The sequence below is a fragment of the Schistocerca nitens genome, chromosome 1 (assembly GCF_023898315.1).
Source record: "Schistocerca nitens isolate TAMUIC-IGC-003100 chromosome 1, iqSchNite1.1, whole genome shotgun sequence".
Taxonomy (NCBI): domain Eukaryota; kingdom Metazoa; phylum Arthropoda; class Insecta; order Orthoptera; family Acrididae; genus Schistocerca; species Schistocerca nitens.
Genome location: NC_064614.1, coordinates 952,651,010 through 952,673,511, shown reverse-complemented (window position 1 = coordinate 952,673,511; position 22,502 = coordinate 952,651,010). Strand labels below are relative to the sequence as shown.

The following is a 22,502-nucleotide window of genomic DNA, read 5'->3' as shown; positions in this document are numbered from 1 at the left end:
GTGTATAAAAACGTCACATCACCATTTAAAATGCTTGATGCTTAAATTCACCCAAATTAACTCGCATTTGGAATCCGTGATACCCTCCCCAGATATTTTCGGCATTCTGTAGTACAATGCTGCCACCAGTGGTGAGTAACCTTATGATAAACATTCCATTTTGAAGTTAAGATATTGTTGCTATTCACTTCTGCTTTGAACTGACTTTCTGTTCCTAATATTATGCCTAAGCAGTGGGCGTCTTCATGCTGATATGTGCCACTATTTGCAGAGCCTTGTCCACATTTTGGATGAGACCCCACCGGCATACGTACTGAGTGCACACTGTCATTCTTTCCCTAAGGGGTTCCATTGCCTGCCTATGTTGGAACTCCCAGTGATTAACATAACCCAGCCTCTGCACCTGTCTGGACTGGACAGGAAAATCAGCCACTGGTCAAACGGGAGAGGCATCTTGCCCTGGTTCAGAAGTATTATCGACAATGGGTAACACCGCATACATGTTGCTAAGGTGTAAGACACAAATTGTGCATCCCCGTTCCCTATTTCACCTCCCACACAGTGGTGCTTTAACTTACCATGTCCATCACTCACTCACTCGCAAGTGAAGACAGACCAGTCAGATGTTGTGTATCGGAAGTTGCGGCAACATCCAGATTAACAATGGATTCCAGTGGTGCCAAAACTGTCATGGGGTCTCATTACTGGTGCTCCAATGTCACTGCAGCTTTGAACAGTATCCAGAAGCCTCCCGACAGTGGCCATCGCAGCTTCCAGCTGTTTACGGACAGCAGCTAGTACTCTTTGTGTCCGCTTACAAGAACTGTCTCCATCCATACCATACTGTTTAAAATGTCTGAATAATATCTCAAACAATACCAACAAAGCCGTTTGGAGTAAGTGAGAAGCTACAATCAGACTCCCACAAAGGAGAATATTATTAAACTGTGATGCTACTGAGGTTGGAATGTTCACAAATTAAAAACGACAAGAATAAACTGACATTAAAATCTGCCCTCCAGAGTTCTCACTATAGCCTAAGAAATAATAGCTCACTGAACACGAGTGACCAGCACTCAGGCAAGTGACAAACTACCCTGTCTTCATAAAGCACAATTGTGTCGCTGCATCCATATTGAGTGAAAGGTGACTTCCTACTTATGGTAGAAAGGCCATGAATTTGAATCTTTCCTCCATATTCTCTGCCACTAAGACTTTCCTGCTGAGAATTGCAAAACATAGTGTATTAAAAGTGATGAATAGTAATATCATTTGTGATTGTTGTTGTTGTGGTCTTCAGTCCTGAGACTGGTTTGATGCAGCTCTCCATGCTACTCTATCCTGTGCAAGCTTCTTCATCTCCCAGTACTTACTGCAACCTACGTCCTTCTGAATCTGCTTAGTGTATTCATCTCTTGGTCTCCCTCTACGATTTTTACCCTTTGTGATAATAAAACCTATTAAGCATTTATTGATATAAATTCAAATGAAGAGCTTCATTTTTGTCTCCACTCTTTCCTCTCCTTGCATTATTGTTTGAAAAAGTGTGATTAGGAAGGAAGGAATATTATATTCAACATCCCATTAATGACAAGATCACTGGATGTTGCACGTGAGCTTGTGTGGAACCTTCATAATACTAGTCACAGTGACTGAATCAATGTGCCAACTTGCTCAGTAGCATGCTTAGGGTAAGTCCAGATGCACAACTGCCATTTCATTGTGGTCACTTTGATACAGTTACAGTCTGTTGCCGTACATGATGCTCAACGTACATATTACCAAAAAAGATAGGTTGCTACTCACTGTAAAAATGTGGCAAGTTGTGGGCAGGCACATTGAAAAGACTGTTACAGATTTAGCTTTTGACCAAAGCCTTCAGGAAATGGCTGTCATGTGTGAATGAATGCAGGCACACGTGTGTGTGTGTGTGTGCAACCTTGAATCTCCATTGTTCGTTATGTATCTTCATATTTTCATGCTTAATGAAGCCATTTCCATAACCAATACCTTTCATCTTCTGATATTTTTGCTACAAGATGTCCATCTGTCTTTAGACTGACATTAAGCAAGCTGATGTATTGTACTGATGTGCATACAACCACTAGCACTAACAGCTCATGAAATGTCACTCATGAGGCAGAGATTTATCCTAATTGCACGCCATTTGTAATGAACACTGTAGTAACTTTGGTACACAATAATTATGCATTATCAACATGGGTGCTGTACTATTGTTGTTAAGAGCCAATTACTGCAAGTGCTGGATTTCATTCTCTATCCAAATTGAAGCTACTAACATGATTAAGTCAGTCCTTTGCCACATTATTTCAATAGCTTTCTTGATGGTCAATTTCCAGAGGATGAAGCAGATGCCAAAATTTGGACATAATTGTAAAACCATACAGTTGTCAGGCTGGCTGCTTGATATGGCATCTGACTTTTGAATTTACACTTGTGGAGGTCTAGCCTGGCTGGCGTATGAAATATACACACTTGTGCAGGGGACAAATAAGTTTTATTGCATGGCACAGAAAATAAGAAACTTATTAATAAGAATCAGCAATTTTGGAGAAGTTCAGCAAACGTGTAGAATATTCTCTCAAGATACAAGAATAACTCTTAATTTAGTGTGTAACTAAGTAACTCAGGAATATATCTCTGAAAAACAATAAATAAGTGCAATAATAGGTACATTCTCAATAGAAATAAAACAGCAACTCCAACAGCTGGCTCGAAAAATGCTTTGACAGCCATGATGTAAATAAACGCGTGTGAGGCAACATGGCACTGCACAAGGACTGTAATCTTGGTCATGAGTGGTCCATCGCAGTGCAGTGTTCATTCACCACAGATTTGTCAGGTGGTAGCATCATCAGTGTTCATTGTACTGTTATTGAACAGTTCGTACCATTCACCCAATAGAAGATAAACCACATTCACTTCGGATCTTGTACAACTTTGCAAGGCAATGGATCGGACATCCTTTAGAGCCAGTGAGTGGTATGTATGGTGGCAGGTGAAGGATTACTCCAACTCTTTTGAAGGTTTGACCTATTTTGGAAGAAAGATTCCCTACATACCATAGAAAACCTGAGTTTAGACTTTTCCTCCTAAATTTCTTGAAACAGAACATTCAGTTTTAGGTTTAATTGTGAATATTGTATGGTGGTAGCTATTATCTTTAAAAATTTTGAATATCAGTACTGACCTGCTGTAGTTAAACATATTTAGTATTTATGTATGGGACTTAAATTATGGTGCTTCCTATTTGCAGTTAAATGCTGTAGTATTTGTGAAATAAGTTTTCCTCACATAAACTATTGTGTACAATCTGAGAGGCAGCAGTCAATTGAATTACAAAAGATCACACTGACTCTGCAGATAGGTGCAGTAGGTACTTTTAGCATTCACTGTCTCAGGACGACATGGTAGTGGCTCTTATTTTATACTGAGATAGGCTTCAGTTTTTGGGAAGAATTCCGTTGTTTTTTTACCTCGTTGAACTAATGAATGACAGTGACTGGGAGGAGAAGAATCCATAAATTTGAGATGTATCACTCAAGGCATTGTTTCACACTAGTGAATTATTTAAAATTGTGCACATTATTGCACACATTTCAACTTTTTGTGTGACAACAGATGACTATCACAATAGCAAGACCAAAGACCTACCTTTTAGTCACAGATTGTCAAAACGTGCTACAATGGATTGTATTGTATGTTGCTACCACTTTTCTGAAAAGTGTGATAATGTATCAGTTAAGTTCTGCTCTAACAGCTGATTGAGCATTTTAGATGAATAGTTGTTAAACACTCCCGACACAGAAGTGAACCAAAATAGAAACTGATGGGCCACACAGCATTATTCACAAAGTTGCATTACAAAGCTGAAAATAAAACTCCATTTTATAGGTGGGAAAGATGCACAAAATTGCACAAATTGATAATTCCCACATGGTAACTCTACTGGAATAAAAAAGGCTATTGTGCCAGTAGTTACATAAGTGGTGAGTTCCCCATAAGGTGCTACAATGTGAAGAGAATATTTGTCTTAAATTTTATAGTAAATACTAGCAGAGTACCTTATGTTGCCCAGGTATGTATTTATTCTACCTCTATTAGTCCATCTCCTCCTCACCTCTTCTCTCTCCTTGTTATCACTTCAACCTCAATCAGAGGTTGCTGGTTCTTACCCCCACAGTATTTCTCTGCCAGATAGTAAGTTATATGTGTACCAAGTTCAGTTGAAATGGGTCCAGTGGTTTAGGAGGTGATGTGGTACATACGTACATTTTTTTATAACATGTGTGGATTACTGTACGTAGGAATTCAAGCATAGCTCATTAACTTTGTAGTAAATGCAGCAGAGTTTGCAGTGTTTAGAGTGAATCTGTGCTTCAAAAGTAAGCATTTCTTTCACCTCTCTCTCTCTCTCTCTCTCTCTCTCTCTCTCTCTTTCTTTTAAGCATGTGCATTTGTCAGTCTGCATGGATAAGCCTGTATATTTATATAAAAAGCCATGGTTCTAAATTATTTGCCCAAAATAAAAAATCTAATAATATGGAATTGTAACCTTTTCTTTACCACACAAGATCTAACAAAGAGGAGGAGATGTATTATGTTAATGAAGCATTGTCATGGCACAGTGGTTACAACACTTTTTATCTTGGATTGTTTCCTGATTCTGTGTCAATCAACTTAGTGACAGTTGACCGCGGACACGCTGTTGTATTGTGGCAAGCATTCCTGTGAAAATCTCATTCTTGTTAAACAAACTTGTTACAAAATTTGCTGCTGCTCTTTCAATCTTCTCTCTTTATACTACACTGTAAAGGTCCCAAATTGATGAGCAATATTAAAGAATCAGCCAAACAAGGATTTTTGTGAGCTAATCTGTCTTGTGAGTGAATTGCATTTCCTTAAAGTTCTTCTGGAGAATCTCATGTGACCCTTATATTATTTTGTGCTCAGTGCTTTGCATGTGTTTCTGTTGAGGATCATCTGCCAATTCCTGCACCATGCAGTGACACTCTGCAGGCCTACATACATTTCATTTCTGTGTTCTGGTATAATACTTTCCTTGATGACAGCCTTTAAGTGAACAGCATAAGGGAACTTCAAATTGAAATTCCATAAGCTTGTATTTTGTCAACTAGGTGACAGTGTAGAAATTGCTTCCTAAAAGTCAAATAACATGACATAAACTGTGTGCTTGTATGTACTGCTGTCATGATTTGTGAACTAATAGAACAAGTAGTGTGTAACAAGGGTACTGTTAAGGCTCCATGTTCAGTCACACAGTGTTTATGATGTCCAAAAAGATCATATTTTCTTGTGCTTAAAAAGTGTTCCACTATTTTACAAAAATGATCTACCTTGAAAATTGAAATGGCCTGCACTTTTTTATCTAAACACTTGCAACAATTTGATGTTCAGGTGACCAACAATAAACTTTGATTAATTTGGTATTTGTGCAGTGAGTGATAGGAGAAACTATAATGCAATCTTTCGTAGTGAAAGAATTATGGAAGATAAAATTCAGTATTTTAGCCTCATGTCATCCTCTGTGCCTTTGTCAATATAACTGAATATGTGCATGACTGACATTTTTACTGACTTTATGTAACATCAGAACTTATTAAGATATTTTATTGTGTCAGCAATGGAATGTTCTCTTAAATTTTGTGGAATGCTTAATGTGGTTTTTCCTTTATTCATCTTTTGTTTGTCCACAATGCATCAGATTCATTTAAATTTCTGACGAAGCCCTTTGCTTCTGTTACAACATTGCAACATGGCTAATGAATCACAGTGGGTCTTTTCCACCCTTCACAACTGTTCTCAGAATTGAATTGCATCCAATGTTACTCCTTATTTTCATCCCCAGAGGTGAATTTTCAGTGAAAATTGCTCAGTCTTCTGTAATCTGTTTCTTGTCACACTTCCTAATCAGAAATATAATGTAACTGCATAGATAAAAAAAATCTACTCAACAAGTGGCAGTTGGAGAACACACATATAAAGAAATGTTTGATGTATGCAAGCTTGTTCAAGGGGAGGGAAGATGGGTGAAGGGAAAGGACTGGAGAGGTTTAGAAGAAGGTTATTGTTAAAAAAAAGTCACCCAGAACCCTTTGTCAGTGAAGTCTTACCAGAAGGGATGAGAAGGAAAGAAATATTTTCCTATTGTTCTTAAAGTTCCTTTTGACACCCTTTGGTCAATGACTATAGAAACCTTATGGGCACTGTCTGTCTTCTATGTTAACCGAATCAATCAGTTCAGATCTGTATGTTCCTAGGGTGTAGCTATGAGTTGGTTCTCTCATTGCACAAGGTAATTGTTGGGTAAGAGGTTAAGACCAATACCACATTAATTCCGGTCCCTGAAACCTGTTCTAATCATATGAGTCACCCAGTTTTTAGCTGTAATTGAAATATTTCGAATTATCATAACATAATCAGGAAATTTACATGTGACATTCACAGTTTCCACTGAAGATTTTTGGCACTACATCTATTAAGCCAAGCAAGCTACCGTAGCATGCTTGACCCCATCTTGGATGATTTTTCACCCAAATTAATCATATTCAGAATCTGTAATAACCTTACTAGATGTAAGATATCTAAATCGTAATAAAATTCTGCCACCATTGGCATCTTGCCTATCTTTTTCCTAGCAGTTTGCTTATTAAGAATTATACTTTATTCCATTCTTCTGAATAATACAGTTCACAATGTACAGACCATATTGCAGGACATTTTTCTTCTGTGCTTTTAATTTACTTTAGGGAGACTATTGAAAATCTGTAAAGGCATTTCCCATTCTTTCAAAATATTCTTACCTGTGACCAATTTTTCTCCTTTATGTAGTTAAGGTAAAAATGTGTGAATTTCTGTTGATTGTGTAACCAGTTGTTCACAAAGGGTAGAATGAATGTTAACTGGCAATTCTGTATTCTCTCTCGCCCATTTCCAAGAAAAATTGATCATTTCTTGCTGTGTATGCTCTTGGTTCCCAACAAAACACAATACAGCAAAACTATCTCTTTTACATAAAATTCTTCATGAATAGAAGTGAGCTGTAAGAAACCAGCCATGTTCTGATTTAATACAAAGGGCTTGTTCTTAATCACAAAGATTTAAGCTCAGTAAGTCCAGTAATTGAACCACTTACTCATGAGCTGTGTATGATACGCATAAAAGTATCAAAAGTTAAATTGCCTCACCGATGTCCTCTGGAGAGTAGAGTTTGAGCTGTGCATGTCATTTTATACTTACTAAATACTGAAGATTTTTTTCTAACTAAAGTTAGTGTTCTAAATCGTGACTATTACTTACTACATATAAGAATTATGCTTCAGCACATAAAATTTGTTATAAAGATTCAATTAAACAACCACATTTCAGCTTCCTAGTGTAGACATGTAGAGGTGAAAGTGTGTGAAATAAACAAAAAGAAAATAAATGTGTGTGTTTGTGTTACTGTATTTGTTGATGTTAAATCATAATTTTGTAAAATGTAGCTATTTCTTTTTAAAAAAGTATATTTTTGTTTTACAATTTTTTTTAATTCCGTCACCATTCTGGTAGAATTTATTACTTTCTAGTAAGAGGTGAAATGTAGAAAAATCTTACTTTGTTGCCGGCTGGAGTGGCCGAGCAGTTCTAGGCGTTAGTCTGGAACCATGTGACCGCTACGGTCGCAGGTTCGAATCCTGCCTCGGGCATGGATGTGTGTGATGTCCTTAGGTTAGTTAGGTTTAAGTAGTTCTTAGTTCTAGGGGACTGAGGACCACAGCAGTTAAGTCCCATAGTGCTCAGAGCCATTTTGAATCTTAATTTGTTGTTAACAGTTCACTAAAATTCTAACAGAATGGTGATGGTTTCCTGTGTAGTACCTCATTTTATTGCTTTCTTACTCATCCAGTTATTATAGCATTGATTTTGACTAACTTTTTTAATTTCTTCTTTGTTTTGCATGATTTGCTCTGATAGAAACATCGAAGTTCTTATGTGGCACCGCTTACTGCACATTCTACTGCACGTACTGATGTACATCCTGCACGTGTAACAGCTGATACAAACTTTGCATCCAATTTCTCTAATAAACAGAACTCTAATCTTGCTGAAACTGTGTACAGTAGCCCCGATGTGAGTAGCTATTTCACTGATCCGTGGGAAGAGCACAATGAAAAAAAATGTAATCCAGAGCACTCCAGTGATGCAAAACATGTGGAAAGTCAGGAACACTATAATAACAATTGTATAAAATCATTGCCTGCTTTTGCACCTTCAGTTGTGGAAGATAAAACCATTAGCATAGTATATGAAACTGAGAAAGGTGATTCTTCCCCAGAAAGTGAAATTACAGCTAGTAGTTCAGTTCATTTAGACAGTGATAAAGATTATGAAGTTAAAAGTACTGATGCCATCAATAAAGCATTGCACGATGACAACATTTATTGGCAGCAGAATTTAGAATGTTCTGAAGATAGGTCAACATTATTACCTGTGGTAGTAGATTGTATTATTGAGGACGAAGTTCGGCATAACTGTTTTCACCAGTCTGGAACTGGTTCTGAAGATGTCTCACGGACTGAAAGCACTTCTGAAGACAAGCATTTGGATGAGAATCAAAACAGTGAATTAAGTGTACCGGTCATAGAGAACAAAGACAGCAAGCAAGTGTCCCAATTTCCTAATACTACACAAGCCTTAAACTTCCCTAATCCTCTTAACACTGGCCAGATAAATGAGGTCCACAGTGATCATAATGTGGACAGTAGTATAGAGAGTGAATGTGACTATATCAATACTGGACCTGCAGCAGACAGAGTACAGCAAATAACAGAAGTAAGTAAGCATGCATTTTCAATTATTTCAGTTTTTGTGGCTTTACAAATCCATCCAAGCAAATAACTGATTATTTTTTCATTCTTAGCTCCATTATTATTAAAAGGTATGCCTTAGCCAGTTCTAGATCCCAACTGTCTCAAGACAGAGTGAGGCTACATAATGGGAGGAGCAAAATTGTCCAACTTATCACAATAATCTGTGGAAGTAAGATGACAATATTTCCAAGATGTTAATGGATTCATGAGCTTTTTGACCCTGAAAAATTTCTGTTGTAGAGCTAAGGAAGATAGTTTCACTGTTAATGGAGAAATAATTTGGAACTTACATGTACAGTTTCCCAAAAGTGTTCAGACACCCATCATTATTCATTCCAAAGATGCAAACCATTTAATAAGAGCACACAGGCTTTCTCTCAGTTTGTCTGTATTTAAACACAGAGGAAGGCTATCTGTCAAGTGCTGATATGTTAAATGCATTGTTACCATTCTTACTGAAGCATGCTGTAGTATTGCTACACTTTCTTAGTATGTTTACATTTTACCTAACTGACAGTCAAGTTCATCCTAGTCAGGAATGCTCCCTAAGCTATTAAGGAAGATATTTAAAAATTGAGTGGCTGGCCATCTATTATGTTGGTGATCAGCCAGTCATGTGTATCTGGGGAAAAATGAGTCTGTTATCCAGCTAATCTTAATTTCATCACACAGTATTTCATCCTAAGTAACTCAGTGATCATGCCCATAGGTTTGTGCAGTGATGAGTAACCACCATGTCATTACCTGCCTAATGGCTTTATGTGAATGTTTTATCTGGGAGCCATTACTACTCAATCAAATTTGGTCAGTCAGTGTTGGCAGTGATGGAGTCTGCAGATTGGTGTTATGTTACATCATTTCACACCAACATTGTCACACATTTTCAAAAATGCTGCTAATGTATTTTCATAGTACATCACAGTAAATTTATTTTTGTATTGACAGATTTCTTTGTTAATTTCAGAAACTGCATACATTAATGTTCATAAAATATGCTGATAATCATGCTGTTGAAAGTCCTAAAACCACCATCATCATCATCATCATCATCATCATCATCTGTAAAGCCTTCCTCCATGACCCACAGTGCATAGCCTATTGTGTGTGTAGAGCATATGTAGTGATATTGTCTGGAGGCTCTTGGCAACATTGTATTTTAATAAAGACTGCCAGTCCTCCTCCTACCAAAAGAAGTTCCAATGGAAGTTGATGGCTAATGACTTAATTTGCTTCCAAACTTATCACTTAGTAATTATAGCTGTTATGTGTTCCAATATGATAGAAGTTACCTGAGATTGTGTATCATATGCTGTGTTACTTGAATGGGAGTTGAATCAGACAATGAATTTCATACATGTAAATAGTTCATGAAACAAGTAACTGCTTAAATCACATTTTGATATCAGTGCCAAATATGAGCAGCCTCTGCGTTTGCTAGATGGTAATCAAGGTTCAGTTGGTGGCAACAAGTACTAAATATTCTTCCAGCATTGTAGACCTCTTCCGCAACAACTAATAAAAAAAATTGCAAAAGTAAATTATTAATAGTAGTGAGAGCAGTATCACAATTTACACATTACATTGTTATTTGTCATATTGTATACATTTTCTATACAGCCCTTTTATCAAATTTTTCACACAAATTCTGATTACTTGTTTTTTGCTTCCTTACACTGCTGATTAAAGAAATTTTAATCTGTAGTTTTATTTTGTTAAATACCTATTATAAATAAATTCATTAAATTGTCAGGACTGTATTACGATGTGAATTTGGAGCCTAATAGAGTATATTTTATTGTGAATACAAATGGTCAAAATCATTAATAATCTGTGATGTTGGCCATTAATAATACTGGTGAATGGAAAAACTGCACCTAAGTTAGATCACAATTCTTAGATAATCTGAAATAACATTTAAGCATGTACCTAGACACATTGCTTGGTGTGTCATAATAATTGATGAGTTGTAACTGATTTGTGACTGAGATGTCAATTATTGACCAAACATTTTATATGATGAGCAAGCAGAAAATAAAATTTTGATTTTGTTACATAGGGGGTCATTTTTCACTTCATTTACTGTCTCTCTAATCATAAGTTGGTGTACATTCAGTGATAACTTACTTCTCTCTCCATGGATTAACCATTAAATAAAAGAATATAATTAAAAATGAAATTAATCCAAGTCTTTGGACTCTTTGTTCATTTTTTAAAGTATTTAATGTACAGTAGTAAAATTTTTACTTTGTGTTTAACTTATCACAGGCTGGCCTTGCTGGAGCATTTGCACAACTGACACTGGGAGCACCTCGAACAGCAGCTCAAATCGCATATGATGAACATGTGCGCCGGCAGGCATGGGAAGAAGGCAGATTTGATTACATGGGCGCTGATGCCTTTGACAATATATGGCAGAGGATAAGTGAAACATTGGCTACAAAGCCTGAAAGTAAAGGTCAGGAGTTGACTTCCACCACACAGCAGTAATAAGTTTTCAGTGTGTGTTGTGCATGTATACACTTTTAACGTGCAAAGGATGCAAAACTGAATAGTCTAAACCTCACAAGAAGTGTAGAAAATTAACATAATCCCAAGAATGCTTTTTGTAGTTTCTGTTTATCGATACTTAAAGAAAGTCATAATAGAAAAAATATAGTGTTTGTATACTACAGACATGCTATATTTTGATACAGCAATGATGCATTGGGCATTATATTTGTATAATTCTTTCTGGTGTGTCTTTGGTCATATCAAAAATTCATTTGTTTTATGTTCTTCCCAGTTCAATTTCTGTTAAGACAGTTGATAGATGTGGTTGAGGTTCAGACTATAGAATGAAGACTAAAAGCCTAATGTTATGCAGTTGAATTTTGTGAAATACTAAAGACTGGCAGCTAATTACTATTGTTCTGTATTCTCTTGAAAGTGCTGTCTCTTTTCTAATATATTTATGCTTTATTTTGAGAGAATTAACTCTTTATACTCTTTTCTATGCACTGAATATTTCTGCAAGAACTCTGTTTATCAAGAAGGCTATGTAATATTTAAATTTAATTTTGTATGTTTGTGAGTGGATGCGTGAAGGCATGTTGCAGGATCCAAGAAGTGATCTTTGAACTACAGGGCAGCAGACTTCTATCTGGGCAGCTTCTCAATGTAGACAACACTCAATACCTAGAAAAAGACCTAATTGGGAAATTTAGTTCTTTCAGCTCCATTGTCCACTACTGTATTTCTCTGAGAAATTGTATATGTTCCAAATTTGTATTTCAGAATCATATGGAAGCTAGATTTATTTTGAAAAGTACTCAAAGAAACATGGTAGCAACATTCATTATACAAAAATGCATTGCTGGAGGATGAGTATTCTGTATAAAGCATTGCCACCTGAAATGGCTTAACAGTATCAATCTGCTGTCATTTGTTGAACAACAGCTTTAAGACAAGTTAATTTGTGAGCATTTTGATAGACTTCAATCTTACATAGCATTTCTTCAAATACAATGCTCCGAGTACTGTGCTGGAACTTTCTTTTAATACTGAGAAAGTTATATTACAGTGGCTATTAATATATTTTTGGAAAAAAAGAAAAGAAAAAAAAGGCTGTTGTATGCACAGGTAATTCAGCTGTTTTTCCAAAGGCAAAATCGTAGTTACCATCACAGCACAAATGAAAATTTTAGTTTGCTTTCTGCTTTCCAGTTGTTTAAAACAAAAGCAGTGTGGAATGAACTGCTGCAAACTCAAATTTTGTTGTGTGATCAGTAGTGCTGCAATGATTTCAGTTTGAATGAAGACAGATAGGTAAGCAGTTCATCTAGGTGCAGCAACTTTCAGCTTTTGTAACTATGAATGAATGATATTAACTGAAAGATCTGTTATCTTTTACCTTCCTTTCTTCTGTCTTTACCACATCCAGGTCAATCTAAGACCTGACTTGTTACATTATAACTCAGTTTGTAATACTTCTTATTTATGCTTTTGTCTGATAAGCAATATATGGCAGTGTTCTTAAATACTTCTGTGTGAAAATAGAAGTAGTATTTGTATTTCATAAATACTGTTACAAGGAAGATGATAAAAAAATTTAAATTTTTCATATTTTATGCAATACTGCCATTGTGTTTTGACTGCCTCGTGTGAAACTTCTTTCTTCTGCAGTCAGATGTGTGTGTTGTAACATTCTTTAAAAATGTAAAATTTGGAGCATTTTCTGTAAGAATTGCTTTGTTATTTTAATAAAAATTTACCAAGAAGTTGCATGTTGTTTTTTGTTTTTTTTTTTTTTTGAACTGTACTTTTAAAGTGTAGTTTGTATGGCTATGAGAACATAATGTATATCGCACAATAACATTATGATTTTTTTAATTTGAAATTAATGTTGCCATAATAAATTATTTTCGGAAAATTGAGGTGTATTGCTGAAGCTTTAATATCACAACTGATAATGCTTTAACAAAATGCATAGTGTTATGTGTCTAACACTGAAAATTGGTATTAAAATAAAATCATCATTCCAGAAATAGCAGGACATTTTAACAGCATTTAGTAACATACATTGTTGTGAAAATAGAGGCATGACACTCTTTATAAAATATGGAACAAGCAAGTTGTTATACAGCTGGTCTTTTAATTAATTTTACAAGTTTATGAAAGATTATCGATAAACAATACACACCAAATACTCAAGACATATGCAAATAAATATGTATAGTGTTATAAAACAATTAAAGACCTTGTTTTGACTGATATAGTTTGCATAATGAGGTGGGAAAATTTTCAAAATGTAAACCATACAATAATCTGATAAATAAATAAAATAATAATGATAATAATTTGGTTCCCTAGCAAATCTATGAATGTGTGGTCTTGGTTAGATTCAGGGGTTGTGAGAAATCAAAGAATAAGACTTGTGAAACTAAAAAAAAGTACATTACAGTAAAATAAAACCAAAACTGTAAGTGAAATAAAACACTCTTTTCAAAGTACAAATCTTCAAAATAAAAATCTACTTTTGGTAAAATTCAATTATGTTTCCTTCAGCCTGTACACTGCAAAATGCTTAGATCCTCCTCCATACATTTTCCACAAAATGGTGAAGTCATTGCTGCTTAAGCCTCTTCCAGCCTCCTGTGGTCATCCTGTGTGCTAGGAGGGTATTTATGACAAGGAACTTAGTCTCAACCAGTCAGAAATATGCTCAGTTGGGTTCATGTCAACAGATACTGCAAACCATTACATTCAGTTGATTCCTGCCTCTTGGAGGGATGCATATGAGAGATGAGTGCACCATGCTCATTCATGACATCCTGAAAGGGACACTCTCCATTGAAGTGTAGGGCTGGAAAATAGATTGCAAGATTGTCCCAATACTTCACTTACCCTCAATTTAATGAGAGCTGTATGACTCTCATACGTGATACCAGCCCCAAAACATGATTGAGCCATGTCCCTGTCAAACCCATGGAAAAGCATACCTGTGGCATACATTGGTGCCTGCCAGTTGTAAACTCTTTATATGGAAAACAGGTGTTGGACAATTCCTGAATCCAACAACGATGAGAACATGACATCACTGACACAGTTTCTATCCCACGTGTTTTCTTGCCCATCTTTTCTGCATGCTGAAGTGCTGTTGGGATTTGTACCCAAATTCCGTTTATTGAAATGGTTAAGTACATGTTGAGTCATCCCAGTGGGTTACACCAATACCCAAACTGTTTATTTTATTTGTTTATTTATTTTTCCCTGTCTTCCTCAAGATACCTATAAGCAATAAATTGTAGGTAGTGGTTGTAACTGGTGTCACTAACTGTAGGTAACCCCTTGCAAAGTAGATCTTCAACATTTTGTGGTCACGATAGCAGTTTAATGTTCTAATGAACTCACTGGGGTGCATGCCATTTCAGTGGGCAACTTCTCATGCCGACAATCCTTCTTGCTGTAAAGTGACTGTGGGTGTACTGTCTCAGGTTGAAATGATGTTCCACAACATGATTACAAGATAAGACAAGACAATTTTATTGTCATTAGGCCTTTACAGCAATAGACAATTTTTTTTATATGTATAACATAATCATTACATTAGCAAATAGAACTGTTTGGCCGTGTCGGTTGTTAGCTTACAGTTCCATGTTGCAGTCAAAAAATTCTTTCAATTCGTAGGAGGAGTTGACAACAAGCCATTTATTTAATGTTTTCCTAAATTTACACTTGTACCCTATGCGGAAGCTTATTAAATAGTTTATGGCCCACTAGCTCATTGCTATTGATTGACTTTGATAATCTGTGGTATGACATATGTATGGAACTATTATTTCTTGTGTTGTGCCCATGAATATTGTTTCCATGTTTTATTTCATGTAGTTTTTGATGGGTTAACGCTTGGTATATATCCATATTTATAACAGACATTATTTTACATTCAGAGAACAAAGGTTTACAATGTGATTTATGCTGAGAACTTGTAATGACTTAGATTGATTTATTCTGCAGAAGTTAATATGTTTTGAATGTGGCTCGAGTTTTCCCAGAGAATAAGTCCATGTAACATGGTACTTGAAACAGTGCAAAATAACATGTTTTAACATAAGCTTCTGGTACACATTTCATAAGACATCTTAATAAGTAAATAACTCTGGATAATTTAACACTAATGTATTTTGTGTGTTGATACCAGGACAATTTGCCATCTAGGTATACCCCCAAGAACTTTAATATAAAAGGGATCATTAAAAGGACTTTTGTCCTTTAGACTAAATACCATTTTTTGTGTTTTGTTCTTATTCAGGACAAACCCATTTGATCTTAACCAATATGATGCTTGGGCGAGTGTATTGTCAGCAGAATCTTTTAACTTATTTGGATCATTGTTGTAGTTTACAGACTGAACATACACAAGTTGCAGTGTCCTGACCGATATATGATATAGAAACTGTGTAAATGACGGTGAGATAAGAAGATTGTAACTGCAGTTTTCTGTAAACATGAGTAAACTAAGGTAAATGACGATGAGATAAGAAGATTGTAACTGCAGTTTTCTGTAAATATGGGTAAACATGAGTAAACTAAGGTAAATTGCTTTTCATATACATAAAAAGTATGTGTATGTTCCACATCTATTCCTAAACCACTGTGGGGGTAAGAACCACCTACTTCTCAAAACGGGTGGACATGAAAAAGAAGTCTAGCTCATAACATGTGCATAGCTAGATTAGCTTCATCCAGTATTTGAGAATGAGAGCACTTAGTGACTTGCAAGTAACTTTACACAACATTTACAAGACTTTTTCTCACTGACACCCCCCCCCCCCTCCCAAAAAGTTTTTCGCTTACTACATTTACACTGTTCATGCAGTAAAACTGCCAGATCAGGCATGACCCTTTAATTTATTACTGCTTTACTACTAACTCTATTTGCGACAAATTTTGTACACAGTATTCAAATATACCACTGAATGTGTTTGCAAAAATATGTCATTGTAGGACACGCCTTTCAGGAGACGTGAACTCATAAACATCAAGCTGTGTGTGAACAGAAGAGCAAGGGGAAATTTGCTGGAGATACAGATGAAGTATGTATACAAATATACCGAATATATGTGATCTGTGTGTACATGGGGAAAACCACAGGTAAGGAGCTCCTCCTAAATCCCTGGATCAATTTCAACCAAACTGGATACACAAATTAGTCACCATCTGAAAAGAATTACTATGGGGTGTAAATCAACAACCTTGTATTTGGGTTCAGATTATAACATGGAGAAGAAGGGAAGAGGAGATGGATAGCGAGAGGGAAGGAGGAGATGGACTATTAGGAGACTGGAATTAATACACATCCAGGCAACACCATGTATTCAGCTGAGAGAGAGAGAGAGAGAGAGAGAGAGAGAGAGAGAGAGAGAGAGAGAGAGTGTGTGTGTGGGGGGGGGGGGGGCGCGCGCGCACGCATGTGCATGCATGCATGCACGCACGCACGCACGCTCAATCGTTTTCGAATATTACTTCAGAAAATAAAATAGTTTCTGAAAGTTTTAATACTCAATGGGTCATTATCATCAAAATAAATCTGATACTAATATTCGTCAATATCTGCTAATGTTCAAGCATTTTAGAACCATCTATGGTTCCCTCTTGATCTGTCTCTTATAATGAAATGCCTTTGTGGTTTGAGACTTAATGAGAAAGAATAGTAATATAGAAATCAAAATTAAGGCAGTCGTAAATTTGAAGAGAGAAAACAGGTAAAATATCGAAGAGGTATTGTCCATTGATTGCTTCTTCCTCGAATTATTTGGCATAACAACTTTTACTGCTACATAATCTTTCTTGTCCTTCATCGAAAGTTCTAATTTGTTCATCTTTATCTCCCTCCATCTGTTGTGTAGTATGTTAGAAAGGAGGAAAACTGTTTTGAAAAACGAACATGTTTGCCACCCATCCTACCATGCAGTGCATTCATTCACTCATCTAGCCAATTCCATGTGGCAACAGCAGTTATTCTAATGATATTGATAATGAATAGTGTGAACTTCAAGACATTTCTCACTATTGGGGCCTCTTCTTACAATAGATTGAAACTGTGATAGAACTGAGGAAGATGATAAATCAACAAATTGAAATTTTTTTTTCAACCAGAGTCACTGTGGAGGGTAAATCTAGTTCTGTGTTTGTTGTCTTAGCTGATCCTTTTTAGGCTCACTTGGTGTCTCTTTTATTCCACTTCACTTACTCTGTAAAGTGTATTCTCTCACTCCCAGATATCGTTTTGTAAAATCCTGTATGGACTGAAACATTCAGGGACATGTAATGTACCAAGGAATGAATTTATAGTAAGTTTAGTTTAGTTTTTAGTTTTAGTTATGTCATGTTCCGTAGATCATTTTCCCGATTGTTTTATCGATATGATGTGGAACAAGTCAGATTAACACGCACATACATGAATAGTGCTAATATTAATATTACTGAAATTTTTAGTTCTACGCATGCAACTACAGTTGAGGTACATTTCTGAAACAGAAACTCGTCCATGGAGTAGGAGGAGTTGTCCAAAAGAAATGATTTTAAGCTAGATTTAAAACTTGATCTGCTACCTGCCAGACACTTTATGTTGTTGGGCAAATGATCAAAGGTTTTAGTTGCTGAATAATGTACTCCTTTTTGAGCGACTGACAGCTTCAATAATTGATAGGAAAGGTCATTTTTTCCTCTAGTGTTGTACGTATGATCATCACTGTTCTTCGCAAATTGAGATGGATTATTTATAACGAATTCCATTAGCGAATATATGTACTCTGATGGTGCTGTTAAAATACCTAACTCCTTGAAAACGTGCCTACATGACATCCTTGGGTGAACACCACTATTCTCACTGCTCTCTTTTGTGCAATCAATACTTTATATCTAAGTGGTGAGTTATCCCAGAAAACTATCCCATAAAACATTATTGACTGTAAATATGCAAGGAGGCTGATCTGTTTATTACCAAGACTAGTGATTATACGAAGAGCGAAAGAAGCTGAACTTAAGAAGCTCAGTAATATACTTCTTCCAGTTTAAGTTGTCATCAATGTGAACACACAAAAATTTGGAGAAATCTACCCTTTTCATGTGCTACATCAATTGTCAGTATGACTCTGTTCGGTGTACAGACCTGGATATAGTGAGTTTTTTTCAAAATTAAGGGAGAGTCCATTTTCTGAGAACCACTTAATAATTCTTTGAAAGTCATCCTTAACAATATCTTCAGCTGCTTTTTCTGGAATGGGATTTTAGTATAACACTTGTGTCATCTGCAAAAAGTACTAGTTCCACTTGCCGAACATTAAGTGGGAGGTCATTCACATGAATGAGGAACAGCAGAGGACCTAAAATTGTACCCTGTGGACTCCCTTTGTGATAACTCCCCATTCACTAGAATTTTCAACCCTCCCAACGTTATTTGTGGTACTCAGCACAACGTTTTGCTTTCTGTTCATTAAGTATGATTCAAACCAGCTGTATGTATAGTCTTTAATTCAATAAAACCTGAGTTTTTCTAAGATGTGATGTGATCCACACAGTCAAATGCCTTTGAGACGTCACAAAAAATACCAACTGGAGATAATTTGTTATTTATGGCTTGTACTATTTGATGGGTAAATGTGTAGATGGCATTCTTAGTCAAGTAAACCTTCTGGAATCCGAACTGTGACATGTTGCGTAAATTATTTTCACTTAAATGTGAGACTACTCTTGAATACAGAACTTTTTCAAATATTTTAGAAAATGAAGTCAGCAATGAGATTGGTCTATAATTATTTAAGATACTCTTGTATCCTTCCTTATAAAGAGGTTTAACAATTGCGTATTTCAATCTGTCTGGAAAAAATCCCTGTGCCAGCGAAGCATTACATATATCACTAAGGACTCCACTTATTAAATTAGAACAACACTTCAAAATTCTATTAGAGACTCCATCAACAATACATGAGCTCTTGTTTATCAGTATATTTATAATTCCCTTAATTTCAGTGGGGGATGTTGGTGCTATTTCTAAAGGCCTAAAGTCCTGGGGAATGACGTTTTTAACTACTTTTTGCTTCTTCAACTGAACCCTTTAACCATATTTTTGCTGCTACATTCAGAAAGTGATTGTTAAAAATACTTGCAACTTGTGAATTATCACTCACAACATCATCATTTAGCTTTATTGCTGGTATGCTGTGCACTGTCAGGCTGCCCCGTCTCCCGTTTGACAATATTCCATGTAGTTTTAATCTTACTATCCCCACTATTATCTTCTGTCAGAACACGTTTCTCGACTTCTTAATGACTTTCCTTAAAATATTACAGTATCTTTTGTAGTAAGCAAGTAACGTCAGATCCTGACTTATTCTGGCCTGTCCGTATATTTCCCTCTTCTTCTTACACGATATCTTAATTCCCTTAGTAATCCATGGCTTACTTGACTTTGTAATGGCTTTTTTGGATAATGTTTCAGGAAAGCAACTCTCAAATACTGAGACAAATTTACGGTGGAATAAATTGAATTTGGCATCAGCATCATTTTCTGTGTATACTTCATCCCATTCTACCTCTTCTAGGCTGCACTTAAAGCTCTATATCCTGTTTGCATTAATAAGTCTCCCTGCCTTGTATGAACCTGTCTGAATCTTGTAGGGTGCTATACATGTTATTTCCATTAACTGTGCATCATTATCAGATGGCCCATTAACTACTGGGTACACATTAATTGTTTCTGCCTGAGCACTGTCTATGAAAATGTTATCGATAAGTGACCTCCTATCCTGGTGCACACGAGTAGGAAAATTTACAACAGATACTAGATTGAAACAACCAAACAAAGATTCTAGCTCATTTTTCCTATCTGTGTCCTTTAAGAAATCTACATTAAAATCACCACTAACTGCTTCTTTTTGTCTGACAGGTAGCTCAATAATGCCTCAAGATTTTTCATGAATAACTGAAAGTTACCTTGAGGGGATCTGTAGATTGTTACAATTACTGTAGAAGTATATTGCAGTAGCAACTCACAAGCACATGCTTCAAGAATCTGATCCACACAAAAGCTATTTGTTTCAATATTTTTGACTTTGTGTCCAGTTTTTATATAAGTAGCAACTCCTCCTTTTTCCCCAAGTTGACTGTACATGGATAGCTGGCCGCGGTGGTCTCGCGGTTCTAGGCGCGCAGTCAGGAACCGTGCGACTGCTACGGTCGCAGGTTCGAATCCTGCCTCGGGCATGGGTGTGTGTGATGTCCTTAGGTTAGTTAGGTTTAAGTAGTTCTAAGTTCTAGGGGACTGATGACCACAGCAGTTGAGTCCCATAGTGCTCAGAGCCATTTGAACCATTTTTTTGTACATGGATAAAATGCTAATCTGTAATCCCTTAAATTTAACTTCTCCATCCCTGTGGTTACATGGTGTTCAGATAGACACAAAACATCTATACCTTCAGAATTTACCCCATTTTCTAGGCGTACAAGAAGCTCATCCATCTTATTTTTCAGTCCTCTAATGTTCTGATGAAACACACAAATTTTACTTCTGTGGATACTGCTACAGACATTGTGGCACTGTTCTGTTTTAATCTCTTTCAATACTCTCTATCTGTAACCTGACTCTAACCTAAAAAATATGTCCCTTTGACTCCAGTAAACACAGGCATTTTGTCTTGTGTGCATGTGGCCCCCCTTACATTTTCTGCAAGAAGATCAACTAATCTATCCTTCCCTCTCCTATTATTCAGGCGCAGGCCATGACTAGTGTAACCCCACCTCCCAATTGCATCAACAGGCACAGCACAGATATGAGATTTAGTTTCTGCCAACAGAAACACCCCCACCTGCCTCCCCCCACCTCCCCACACCCCCAGCTCTCTGTTAATACGGTTGACAGCCGTATTAACTCAGGGCTGGTTATTGTGCTGCAAAACATCCACAAACCCTACACGAGTGTGAGCTGTTGCTGCACCTATTACATCCAGGTCACACCTAATACTATAGTCCAAATTTCTAGCCAGGCTGTTTCCTGCTCCTCCTATTATAAGAACATGGTCCTCACCATCAAAATATTTGCACAAGGCCCCTAGGTTTTCTGTAACCTGGCTAAGCTTAGCACTAGGTTTCACAATGCTTGTGACCTGGTACTCGACTCCTAGCCTATCCTGTAGCAACTGGCCTACACCTCTCCTGTGACTGCTACATAACAGCAGGACTCTTTTCTTTCTGCTTGACTTTACTCCCGACCTAGCATTACAATTGCTGTTTGAGGCTCTTCTACTTCAGGTAACAAATCAAACTGATTGCTCACTGGAATCTGAAAAGGGATTTCTGAGGTTTTCTCCTTCTGACTACGACTTGTTACCTGTTCCCAGCTCCCATTGTCCCTTTTCCCCCTTCAACCTGTCTAATTCAAAGTAAACCATTTCTAGTTCAGCCTGAAGGGCACAAATCTTTTTCCCCTGTTCCACGATTTTCTTGTCACGGCTACATAATCTACAACTCCATTGGCGAGCCTCATCTGACACTATAACAGCTTCCCCGCTACAATCTCCCTAGTGAAACATCAATCCACAATCCTGACATTTCGCTCCTGTGCTCACTAATCTATGACAACATACACATTTGTCACACATGACGGCAGATTAAACAATACAAATTGCACTACAAGCAATTCCTCTACACCAATTAATAATTAGCAGAAAGTAACTTACTTGCGGTGAGATGAGCAGAGAACTTATGGACGTCAGGCGAATGTAGCAGCAGGCAAATGTAAACAGTGCAAAGTTAATTGCTGACGTAGGTTATAGTGGCGGAAATCATGAAACGAGCAAGAAACTGAAGAGAGTCGATATTTTCTAATGATAAATTTGATCAGGTGCTATCACTGAATTATGTATAAATACTCTAATGGAAACAGAAACACCACTTAACGACTTTACTGCACAATATGGAAAATTAACTGTACGGAAGTATAGAAACACAGAAAACATGAACCGAATGCAAACTACACACCCACGATACTCTTCACAATAAAGCTACACACACTACCCAGAAATTATTGAATAATAACATAACTTACTGCGGTCAATAACGAAAACAAAC

At 36.6% G+C, this 22,502-nt stretch overlaps 1 protein-coding gene across 2 annotated transcripts in view; it reads left to right on the top strand.

Moving 5' to 3' along the window:
- The window catches only part of LOC126194661 (proteoglycan 4-like), a 75,952-nt gene that overhangs the window by 31,189 nt on the left and 22,261 nt on the right, over positions 1 to 22,502 (top strand). Inside the window, exons 7-8 of one of the 2 annotated variants that reach the window (XM_049932862.1) lie at positions 7,999 to 8,856; positions 11,160 to 11,349. In XM_049932862.1, coding sequence (XP_049788819.1) covers positions 7,999 to 8,856; positions 11,160 to 11,349 — 1,048 coding nt within the window. The remainder of the gene's footprint in view (positions 1 to 7,998; positions 8,857 to 11,159; positions 11,350 to 22,502) is intronic. The other variant, XM_049932869.1, reaches the window with a different exon arrangement.